The sequence below is a fragment of the Manis pentadactyla genome, chromosome 11 (assembly GCF_030020395.1).
Source record: "Manis pentadactyla isolate mManPen7 chromosome 11, mManPen7.hap1, whole genome shotgun sequence".
NCBI lineage: Eukaryota > Metazoa > Chordata > Mammalia > Pholidota > Manidae > Manis > Manis pentadactyla.
The window spans coordinates 121,753,096-121,765,940 of NC_080029.1; the positions used below are offsets into that span (position 1 = coordinate 121,753,096).

At 39.8% G+C, this 12,845-nt stretch overlaps 1 protein-coding gene across 4 annotated transcripts in view; it reads right to left on the reverse strand.

Annotated features, from left to right (window-relative positions):
* Window positions 1-12,845, reverse strand: part of EDC3 (enhancer of mRNA decapping 3) — an 83,811-nt gene that overhangs the window by 25,246 nt on the left and 45,720 nt on the right. For all 4 annotated transcript variants that reach the window (XR_008992674.1, XM_057488979.1, XM_036907694.2 and 1 more), the window contains exon 4: window positions 8,750-9,085. Coding sequence is in view for 3 of the 4 variants with exons in the window: in XM_057488979.1 (XP_057344962.1) it covers window positions 8,750-9,085 (336 nt within the window). In the remaining variant the exon portion in view is untranslated. The remainder of the gene's footprint in view (window positions 1-8,749; window positions 9,086-12,845) is intronic.

Here is a 12,845-nt window from a genome sequence, read left to right on the forward strand (position 1 = left end):
CACAAGCTGCTCTCCCTGAGTTCCTGGCCAAGAACCAACACATGTGGTTTGTATGATATTCGTTAATGGTAACTCTGGACAAATAAGTTCCATGGGACAGGAGGGAACTTTTCACTCTGTCATTGAAGTGTGAAGATCAAGCTGGGGAGGCAGAGTGTGTAGGAGGAAAAAACCCCCACCTCTGCCTTTTCCCACTTCAGCAAATGTCTTCTCAGGTTCTTTCAGATCTGACAATCTTTCCTGATTGTTATTCTCTCCCTTTTAGCCACTTCACTCCAAGACAGGCTCTGATCTCCCCAAACTCAGGAATTTCAGGGAACTCACATACTGTGTGATCCAACCACCTTAGCTCAGAGCGCTACCAGTAGAGGCAGCTTATTTTACAACTCCGGGCAGTCAAAGGGGAAGCAGTCAGGGACAGCTGGCTGGCAGAGAAAGATCTGACCTGCTGCACGACAGCAGCCTTTGAAAAGACTTAAAACCTGGTAACTGAGATTAAGCCTGATTCTGAGCCAGGCTGTTTGCCTTTACACCTAAGGTGGCAAAAATCAAAGGAGTTCAGCAAGTCACACTGTCAGTGCTATTTAGGACATTATCTATTAGTGAAAGACAGAAACAATTTTAATAGTCTTTCTTAGCCTGACAGTCTGCTTATTTTATTCACATGGTGAGCACACGCAAGCTCCCATAATCAGCACAACCAAATACAACAGAGCCCTACTGCTGTCTGCAAAAGAGCCACATCATCTCTGATTTTTCCTTCAAATGTACTTAAGCTGTCTCCAACATTCTCCCTGTAACTGTTACTAGCATTCAATACTCATATTCCTTACTGAATATTTAAACTTTAAACCAAAATGATTATTATACTCAGTTCCTTCTCTACTTATTAAAATGACTATGATTTCCCTTTTAGCTCTTAAGATCTTTTAATAAACATGGTTTTCAAACTGTATTCCAAGAGGCCCAATTAATAATATGGTTTATGGGGAACAGACATTATCTGCCTTAAATGCCTTAAGTTTGAAGAAAATATTCTAAAGCTAAAAAAAGATTTAAGGACCTAGGGGATAGGATTAAAGATGGTGGCATGAGAGATGACACAGAAACCTCCTCCCAAAACCACACATAATATGAAAATACAGCAAATAAATCAAACTTTGAAAAAGCAACCAGAAAGAAGACTGCAGCAGACTGTCTACACCTGGGGAATCCAGCAGACCTCAAGGAAAAGGGTAAAGTACCAAAGCCATGTTCTGGAGGGACCCAAGCCCTTCCCCCACCACAGCACACTGGAAGGAGGAAGAGAAATGGAGCGGGGAGGGGGTGGAGGCCTAGGACTGGTGAACACCCAGCCCTGGAGGTCGGCTCTGGGAGCACAAACCTACATTACATGGTGCTCTGGAGTTACTGGGGTTGGAAAGCTGAGACAGGCAGAATACTTGGAGAAACAAATTCTAGCCACTTGTGGAAAACTTGTTTCCACAACTGGCTGCTCTGGGACAAAAGAAAGGCAGGCAGTCTGAGAGACTTCCTAACAGTGAGAGGGCTGCTAAAGGGGCAAGGATTGCACAGAGCTTGCTGCTCAAGAGAAAGGACAGGTGGACAAAATTGTCCAGGCGCACTCTGCCCAGCAGGTTGGGAACTTTCAAGAGCTTCAGGCACTCCTTCTCACTGGCTGGCAAGGCAGCTATGGGGCCCACTACTGCGATATGCAGCCTGCTGGGCCTTCCTCCTGGTGGGCACCAGCTTGGAAACCTGCTGTCTCCACCAAAGCACCAGGCCAGCCACAGGGCAGCCCTGCCTACGGCAGCTATAACTGCAAGCCTTAGAGGCTTCTCCCTGTGCACTCGGCCCGCTGGCCCTGGCAGTGGAGACACACACTGTAGCCGGGAAGCAGGAAACACCTCTTTCCTCCCGGTAGGCACCAGCACTGCTCGCCTGAAACCCACACCATCGCTCCAGGGGCTGAGCAGCTCCAGAAGAGAAGAGCTTCTGGGAACTAGAAGGCGCCACATACAAATATGAAACATCTAAGGAACCTGTTTCAAACCAAAATCCCACAAACACCAGAAAGAGGAAGAAGTGAAGCTGAACTCATTAATCTTCCTGAAAGAGATTTCAAAATTAAAATCATAAACATGCTAACGGAAGTACAGAAAAATATTCAAGAACTCAGGGAAGAATTCAGGAATGAGATTAAACCATTAAAGAATACAGTATCTGAAATGAAAAACACAACAGAGGTATTTAAAAGCAGATTAGATGAAGTAGAGATACAAAGAAGCTGAGTCACAGAGAGAAAAAAGAACCTCTAAGAATGAAAGAATATTGACAGAACTGTGCAACCAATCCAAACGAAACAATATTCGCAGTATAGGGGTAAAGGAAGAAGAAAGAGAAAAATGGATAGAAAGTGGCTTTGAGGAGGTAATGGCTGAAAACTTCCCCAATCTGGGGAAGGAGATAGTCTCTCAGGCCATGGAGGTGCACAGATCTCCCAACACAAGGGATGCAAGGAAGACAACACCAAGACATATACTAATTAAAATGGTAAAGATCAAGGATAAAGACAGACTTTAAAATGCAGTTAGAGAGAGAAAAAAGATGACAAAGGAAAACCCATCAGACTATCATCAGACTTCTCAATAGAAACCTTACAGGCCAGAAGGGAGTGGCAATGATATATTTAATGCAATAAAGCAGAAGGGTCTTAAACCAAGAATACTCTACCCCGTAAGTTTATCATTTAAATTTGAAGGAGGGATTAAACAATTTCCAGACAAGCAAAAGCTGAGGGAATTTACCTCCCGCAAACCATCTCTACAGTGTATTTTGGAGGGACTGCTACAGATGAAAGTTTTCCTGGGGCTAAATAGCTGTCACCAGAGGAAACAAAACCACAGGAAACAAAGTAGACCAATTAATTACTAAGCAGATGCAAAATCAAATCAACTACCCCTAAAGTCAGTAAAGGTATAGACAATGAATACAGAATATGATACCTAATATATAAAGAATGGAGGAAGAAGAAAAAGAAGTAAAAAAAAGAACCTTTAGATTGTGTTTGTAATAGCTAAGTGAGTTAAATTAGACTGTGAGTAAGGAAGTTACCCTTGAACCTCTAGTAACTACAAATCTAAAGCCTTTAATGGCAATAATTACATACTATCGATAATCACCCTAAATGTAAATGGTTTGAATGCACCAATCAAAAGACATAAGAGGGCTCTCTTGTCCCCTCCTGGCATGAGCCAGGAGCTCTGTCCTTTCACCTTATCTCTAAATAAAAGCCTTCACCTTGCTCTCCTTAAAAAAAAAAAAAAAAAAAAAAAGACATAAGAGTCACTGAATGGATAAAAAAAACAAGACCCATCTATATGCTGCCTACAAGAGACTCACTTGAAACCCAAACACATACACAGACTAAAAGTGAAGGGATGGAAAAAAGGTATTTCATGGAATTAATAGAAAAGAGCAGTAGTTGCAGTACAAGTATCAGACAAAATAGACTTCAAAACAAAGAAAGTAACAAGAGACAAAGAAAGGACATTACATAATGATAAAGGGGTCAGTTGAACAAGAGGATACAACCATTATTAAATATCTATGCACCCAACACAGGAGCACCTACATATGTGAAACAAATAGTAACAGAATTAAAGGGGGAAATAGAATGCAATGCATTCATTTTAGGAGACTTCAGCACACACTCACTCCAAAGAATAGATCAACGAGACTTAAAGTAAGTAAGTAAGGAGACAGAGGCACTGAACAACACATTAGAACAGATGGACCAAACAGACATCTACAGAACACTCCACCCAAAAGCAGCAGGATACACATTCTTCTCAAATGCACATGGAACATTTCCAAGAATAGATCATATAATGGGGAAATGACAGTCTCTTCAAAAGCTGGTGTTGGCAAAACTGGACAGCTACATGTAAGAGAATGAAACTGAATCATTGTCTAACCTCATACACAAAAGTAAACTCCAAATGGATCAAAGACCTGAATGTAAGTCATGAAACCATAAAACTCTTAGAAAAAGACATAGGCAAAAATCTCTTGGACATAAACATGAGCAACTTCTTCATGAACATATCCCCGTGGGCAAGGGAAACAAAATAAAAAATGAACAAGTGGGACTATATCAAACTGAAAAGCTTCTGTGTAGCAAAGGATATCATCAATAGAACAAAAAGACATCTTACAGTATGGGAGAATATATGCATAAATGACATATCCGATAAAGGATTGACATCCAAAATAAAGAGCTCATGAACCTCAACAAACAAAGAGCAAATAAGCCAATAAAAAAATGTGCACAGGATCTGAACAGACACTTCTCCAAAGAAGAATTCAGATGGCCAACAGGCACATGAAAAGATGCTCCACATAGCTAATCATCAGAGAAATGCAAATGAAAACCACAATGAGATATCACCTCACACCAGTAAGGATGACCAACATTCAAAAGACAAACAACAACAAATGCTGGCGAGGATTTGGACAAAGGGGAACCCTCCTACACTGCTGGTGGGAATGTAAACTAGTTCAACCATTATGGAAAGCAGTATGGAGGTTCCTCAAAAAACTAAAAATAGAAATACCATGTGATGCAGGAATTCCACCCCTAGGAATTTACCCTAAGAATGCAGGAGCCCAGTTTGAAAAAGACATATGCACCCCTATGTTTATCGCACCACTATTTACAATAGCCAAGAAATGGAAGCAACCTAAGTGTCCATCAGTAGATGAATGGATAAAGAAGATGTGGTACATATACACAATGGAATATTATTCAGCCATAAGAAGAAAACAAATCCTACCATTTGCAGCAACATGGATGGAGATAGAGGGTATTATGCTCAGTGAAATAAGCCAGGTGGAGAAAGACAAGTACCAAATGATTTCATTCATCTGTGGAGCATAAGAACAAAGAAAAAACTGAAGGAACAAAACAGCAGCAGACTCACAGAACCCAAGAATGGACTAACAGTTACCAAAGGGAAAGGGACTGGGGAGGATGGGTGGGAAGGGAGGAACGAGGGGGGAAAAGGGGCATTACAATTAGCACACATAATGTAGGGGGTGGGGGGCACAGGGAGGGCTCTACAATACAGAGAAGACAAGTAGTGATTCTATAGCATCTCACTACACTAATGGACAGTGACCGTAATGGGATATGTGGTGGGGACTGGATAAAGGGGGTAGTCTAGTAACCATAATGTTGCTCATGTAATTGTAGATTAATGATACCAAAAAAAAAAGAATAGATCATATACTACATCACAAAGAGAGCCTCAGTAAATTCAAAAAAATTGAAATTGTACCAAATAGCTTCTCAGACCATAAAGGTATGAAAGTACAATCAATTATGCAAAGAAAACAAAAAGACCACAAACACTTGGAGGCTTAACAACATGCTCCTAAATAATCAATGGATCAATGACCAAATGAAAACATAGATCAAGCAATATATGGAAACAAATGACAACATTAACTCAACACTGAAAAATCTGTGGAATGAAGCGAAGGCCATGCTAAGAGGGAAGTATACTGCAATATAAGACTACCTCAGGAAAGAACAACAAACCCATATGAACAGTCTAACTCACAATTAATAAAACTAGAAAAAGAAGAACAAATAAGGCCCAAAGTCAGTAGAAAGAGGGATATAATAAAGATTAGAGGAGAGAAGAATAAAACAATAGAGAGAATCAATGAAAGCAGGAGCTGGTTCTTAGAGAAAATAAACAAAACAGATAGATCCCTAGCCAGACTTATGAAGAAAAAAGAAGAGCCTACACACATAAACAGAATCAGAAATGAGAAAGGAAAAATCACTACGGACACCACAGAAATACAAAAAATTGTTAGAGAATACTATGAAAAATCATATGCTAACAAACCAGATAATCTACAAGAAATAGACAATTTGATACAAAAATACAACCTTCCAAGGTTGGCCCAGGAAGAAACAGAATATCTGAACAGAACAATTAATGGTAACAAAATTCAATTGGTAATCAAAAAACGACCTAAGAACAAAACCCCTGGACGAGATGGCTTTACTGCTGAATTTTATCAAATATTTACTGAAGACCTAATACCCATCCTCCTTAAAGTTTTCCAAAACATAGAAGAGGAGGGAATACTCCCAAACTCATTCTATGAGACCAGCATCACTCTAACACCAAACCCAGACAGACTCCAGAAAAAAAGAAAATTACAAACCAATATCCCTGATGAACATAGATGCAAAAATACTCAACAATATACTAGCAAATCCAATTAAAAAATACATCAAAAAGATCATCCACCATGATGTACAGGAGCTTTTTAGTTTGACGTAGTCCCATTTGTTCATTTTCGCTTTTGTTTCCCTTACCCAAGGAAATGTGTTCAGGAAAAAGTTGCTCATGTTTATTTTCAAGAGATTTTTGTCTATGTTTTCTTCTAAGAATTTTATGGTTTCATGACTTACATTCAGGTCTTTGATCCATTTTTTTTTTTTTAGGTCCCACATGGCCTCTACTCCCCCACCTTTTTTTAAATTTTGTTATCATTAATCTACAATTACATGAGGAACATTATGTCTACTAGACTCCCCCCATCACCAAGTCCCCCACACAAACCCCATTACAGTCACTGTCCATCAGCGTAGTTAGATGCTGTAGAATCACTACTTGTTTTCTCTGTCTTGCACAGCCCTCCCTGTGCCCCCCTCCATTATACATGCTAATCATAATCTTTGATCCATTTTGAGTTTACTTTTGTGTATGGGGTTAGACAATAATCCAGTTTCATTCTCTTGCATGTATGTCCAGTTTCACCAACACCATCTGTTGAGAGGCTGTCATTTCCATGGCTCTTATACTGTGCATTTATTTACCATATATGCTTGTGTTTATATCTGGGCTCTCTCTTCTGTTCCATATGGTCTTTGGTTCTGTTCTTGTGCCAGTGACAAATTATCTTGACTACTGTGGCTCTGTAGTAGAGCTTGAAGTTGGGGAGTGTAATCCCCCCTGCTTTATTCTTCCTTTATGATTGCTTTGGCTATTTGGGGTCTTTTGTGGTTCAGTATGAATTTTAGAATGATTTGCTCTAGTTCGTTGAAGAATGCCATTGGTATTTTGATAGGAATTTCATTGAATCTGTCGATTGCTTTAGGCAGGATGGCCATTTTGACTATATTAATTCTTCCTATCCATGAGCATAGGATGTGTTTCCATTTATTGGTATCTTCTTTAATTTTTCTCATGAGTGTTTTGTAGTTTTCAGAGTACAGGTCTTTCACTTTCTTGGTTAGGTTTATTCCCAGGTATTTTATTCTTTTTGATGCAATTGTAAATGGAATTGTTTTCCTCATTTCTCTTTCTGCTAGTTCATCATTAGTGTATAGGAAGCAACAGATTTCTGCATATTAATTTTGTATCCTGCAACTTTGCTAAATTCAGATATTAGATCTAGTAGTTTTGGAGTGGATTCTTTAGGGTTTTTTATGTACAATATCATGTCATCTGCAAACAGGGACAGTTTAACTTCTTCCTTGCCAATCTGTATGCTTTTTATTTCTTTGTGTTATCTGATTGCCATGGCTAGGAACTCCAGAACTATGTTGAATAAAAGTGGGAGAGTGGGCATCCTTGTCTTGTTCCTGATCTTAGAGGAAAAGCTTTCAGCTTCTCGCTGTTAAGTATGATGTTGGCTGTGGGTTTGTCATATATGGCCTTTATTATGTTGAGGTACTTGCCCTCTTATACCCATTTTGCTGAGAGTTTTTATCATGAATGGATGTTCAATTTTGTTGAATGCTTTTTCAGCATCTATGGAGATGATCATGTGGTTTTTGTCCTTCTTTTTGTTGATGTGTTGGATGATGTTGATGGATTTTTGAATATTGTACCATCCCTGCATCCCTGGAATAAGTCCTACTTGATCATGGTGGATGATCTTTTTGAGCTCTAACTGGTTTTTATACCAGGAAATAACCAGTAAAACAGAGCTGAACTTCTGGTAAAATGTACAGGCAGTTTAACAGGGATACCCCCTTACCCATGGTTTCAGTTTCGTGCACTCAATGCTGTCCAGAAGTAGATGATCCTTATGGTCTATCAGAAGGTCAACAACACTTAATGCTACGTCACAATGCCCATGGCATCTACCTCACTTCATCTCATCACAAGAAGAAAGGTGAGTGTAGTACAGTAAGGTATTTTGAGGGAGACCATATTCACATAACTTCTATTACAATGTATTACAATTGTTCTTTTTTTATTATTAACCTTATTGTGCCTAATTTATAAATTAAACTTTACCATAGGCATATGTGTATAGGAACAAACATAGTATATGGTTTGGTACTATCTGTGGTTTCAGCCATCTACTAGGGGTCTTGAAATGTATCCCCCATGGATAAGGGGAGGCTACTGTATGTGAACCTAGATAGTCAGCCCTTATGCCTTTAGTTGTTATTCATAACATACTAAATAACAGCAGACCAGATCCTGCCAGATGCGGGATATAAATGGACAGGTAGAGAAATCAGACCCTACCACAGTGGTAGGAAGGATGCTGTACTGGCCACAATCCCCAAGAAACAGTAATTAATGGGTCAACCACCAAGTGACTTTAGTTAATTGCTTCTGTAAGACTGATTCCGAATCTGGGTCATTCTGTTGCAAACATGATAGCAAGGGAGGAACAGCTAGTGAGGCCTGGACATGGTGCAACTCACCCGTGCAGAACTCCTTGCTCACGCCGTGGGGCACTGTGATCCGCCGGTAAACAATGGGCTCGGACTCCAGGATGTTCTCATCGTGGCGGTACCGAGCAGGCCTTTCACTTGGGATACCCCTGGAGCGGGTACCACTTCTCCTCTCATAGGTGTCAATCTCCTCAAACACAGCTGCCTTGTCAAAAAGAGCCAGGTTCCCTTCAAAATCAAAATCTGTATCTGGGATCTCCTCAATATCATCCCCGAAGCACTCATCATCTTTAGTCTTCATCTGGCCATTCTTTAAGCCACTTTTCTTTGGAGTTGCCTGATTTGGGTGCCTGCTACTAGACGACCCTGGAGAAAAAACAGGGACTAAAGTTAGTGTGCCCACAGAAAGTGCTAGTGGAAGTGAAAAATAAACACATTAGTAGTCCTTTATGGAGGGTGTTACAGGAATCAAAGTGAAGATGGTAAAGTAAGCTATTCCTAAATTATATTAAGTAGCACAACCACACAAAATTCATGGAATGATAGATGTCATATATTACCCAGGTAACAGTGAATATGAAATAAGCAGTACTCCTGGAAACCTTAACTGGTTCTGTTCTTCATAAGGGAAGTGGTAATGACAGAGGCTTTTTTGACAGCGGAGTATCAAAGAAGCAGAAGAGGAAACATAGAGCAGTCTCTTCCCAGAAGCCTGGGTGGTTTGATTCTGAATGTCCAGTAGTTGCTTAAGACAGAAATACCCTCATAGTATAAGTATACCAAGTCCTCATAACCTAAAGCTTATAGAAACCTGTTCTTAGATCTTTAATGTGCTCCCTTCTCAGAAGTCTATCACTTCTGTGTAAACAAATTCTGAACCAAGTCACACAGCAACAAGCACCATACTGACTTGATCCTGCAGAGGCCACACCAAGATACACACCAACTCCCTCAAGAGCCAGCCACCCTCTGTCTCTGAGACTCCTAAGGTTTCCCCTAGCAGAAACCCACACAGAATTCTCCAAACCATCCATTCCCAGAGAATCTTGAATTGAGTTTATCTAATTCCCATCTGATCACCCTAAGAAGGGTGAACCAGGCAAGTGGTATGCCAAATGAGACTCCAACATGGTCTAAACAAATGTAATGTACTTCCTCTTGAGACCAACCTCCTCAATTACTGAAAATACTCAAGCAGAGGTCAGAACGATCACAAGCAAACCCCTCATGCACGTCATCCCAACAATACTACTCTAGCTCTTCTCACGACTGCCTTCTGCCCATTGGGCCGAGAGCCAGGAGGCCGGAAGATCTAGCTGCAGTTCTGTCATTAACGTGTTATATAATCTGTCGTTAACATGTTATACCTGTCATCCAACTTCTCAGTTCCCTTGTATGTAAAATGCTCGTTGTGATATCCTCAGCAGGGTTTCTAGCACATAGCAGGCAATCAATAAATGTTTGACAAATTAATCAATATCACCAAGATAGTTGCAGTAACTATTCTGAAAGATGTGTACGATAGGAACATAATGCATGCCCAGGTGTTCCTGATGCCAAATATTGATACAGGAAAGGGCTGTGCTGGCAGTAAAGACGAAATTTAGGGCTACTGAAAGAAATTAAGGTTGACCAAAATCCTGAAGGGGAGGAATAGCTGACGGAGACTCCATCAGTAGTTCAGATCATGAACCACTGAGCAGCTCGTCAGAGTTTGCATTAGGTTCTAGTTCCAGTCATCTGATAAAGATATTTAAGAGAGCATGTTGTGTACCATAGTTAAGTGTTGGGAATATAGTATATAACCAAGACATGCCACTCAAGGAAGGAGGAGAGATAGATAAGCAAATTACTAAAATACACGTGATGAGAATTACAATAGAAGTTGATATAAAGTGCCATGGAAATGTGCACGAGAAAGCAGAGCTGGGTTAGGAATGGGAGAGCAGGCGTGAAAACACAAGGTCAGGATAATACCAATAGCAATACGTGCAATGCAGGCAGGGAAAGAACTGGAGAAAGAGTCCAGTGTGCAGGATTATCACTGTACTGCCTCAGTATTACATCAAACGATCCTATGAGGAAACAGGTCTGCAGCCCAGTGGTCTCTCTCCAGCAGGGTGTGCATACCCAGGATGTAAAGGACAATCTACTACAATGCAAGGAGAAGATACTGAATATCCTATTTACTTCTTCTTTTACTAAAAACATTAAATTAAGCTTTGAATTTAATTTATGAATGGAAATTGGCACCCTTAGGAGGTTTCATGCCAACCAATCACTGCCAGTATTTGAAACAGCTGAGGAAAGAGTGAGGTTCCATAACAATAAGTACGTGCATGCAAGTGGATTTATATTAAATTTTTATTATTGTGGTAACATATACTTAACATAAAACTTATTAACCATTTTTTATATATTTTTTATTAAAGTATCATTGATAAACAATCTTATGAAGGTTTCACATGAGGAACATTGTGGTTATTACATTCACCTGTATTATCAATCACCCCCCACAGCCCATTAGTCACTGTCCATCAGCGTAGTAAGATGCTATAGTCACTACTTGTCTTCTCTGTGCTATACTGCCTTCCCCATGACTCCCCTACATTATGCATGCTAATAATAATGCCCTTAATTCCCTTCTCCCTCCCTCCCCACCCACTTCCCTTTGTAACCATAGTCCTATTTTAACCATTTTTGAGTGTACATTTCAGTGGCAGTAAGGATATTCACATTCCTGTGCAACTATATAAATTTTTAACTACTAAAGGCATACAAAAATGAGTAAGTGGCTTAAAAAGATTCCTATAGGACAACTACATGTAAGAGAATGAAACTGCATTATTGTCTAACTCCATACACAAGACTAAACCTGAAATGGATCAAACACCTGAATGTAACTCATGAAACCATAAAACTTAAAAGGAAAACATAGGCAAAAAACATAGGCAAAAATCTCCTGAATATAAACATGAGCAACTTTTTCCTGAACACATGTCTTCGGGCAAGGGAAACAGAAGCAAAAATGAACACATGGGACTACATCAAACTAAAAAGCTTCTGTACAGCAAAGAACACCATCAGCAGAAAAAGCGTCCTACAGTATGGGAGAATGTATTTGTAAATGACAAATTCAACAAGAGGTTAACACAAAATCTATAAAGAACTCACATGCCTCAACACCCAAAAGGCAAATAACCCTATTAAAAAATGGGCAGAGGATATGAACAGACACTTTTCCAAAGAAGAAATTCAGATGGCCAACAGGCACAAGAAAAGATGCTCCACATCACTAATTATCAGGGAAATGCAAATTAAAACCACAATGAGATATCATCTCACACCCGTTAGGATGGCCACCATAGAAAAGACTAGGAACAACAAATGCTGGTGAGGATGTGGAGAAAGGGGAACCCTCCTACACTGCTGGTGGGAATGTAAACTAGTTCAACAATTGTGGAAAGCAGTATGGAAGTTCCCCAAAATACTAAAAATAGAAATACCATTTGACCCAGGAATTCCACTCCTAGAAATTTACCCTAAGAATGCAGGAGCCCAGTTTGAAAAAGACATATGACCCCTATGTTTATCGCAGCACTACTTACAATAGGCAAGAAATGGAAGCAACCTGAGTGTCCGTCAGTAGATGAATGGATAAAGATGTGGTACATATACAAATGGAATACTATTCAGCCATAAGAAAGAAATCCTTCCATTTGCAACAACATGGATGTAACTAGAGGGTATAATGCTCAGTGAAATAAGCCAGACGGAGAAAGACAAATACCAAAATATTTTACTCATTTTTAGAGTATAAAAACAAAGCAAAACAGAAGGACAAAATAGCAGTAGACTCATAGACACCAAGAAGGGACTAGTGGTTACCAAAGGGAGGAGTTGGGGATAGTGGGTGGGGAGAGAGGGAGAAAGGGATTAAGAGGCACTATAATTTGCAATTATAATATAAGTAGGTCACCGAGCACAATACAGAGAATACAATTAATGACTCTATTAATATCTTACTACATTGATAGACAGTGACTGTGGTGGAGCGGGTGAGTGCTTGATAATATGGGTGAATGCGGAACCATTGTGTTGTATATGTGAAACCATGATAAGACTA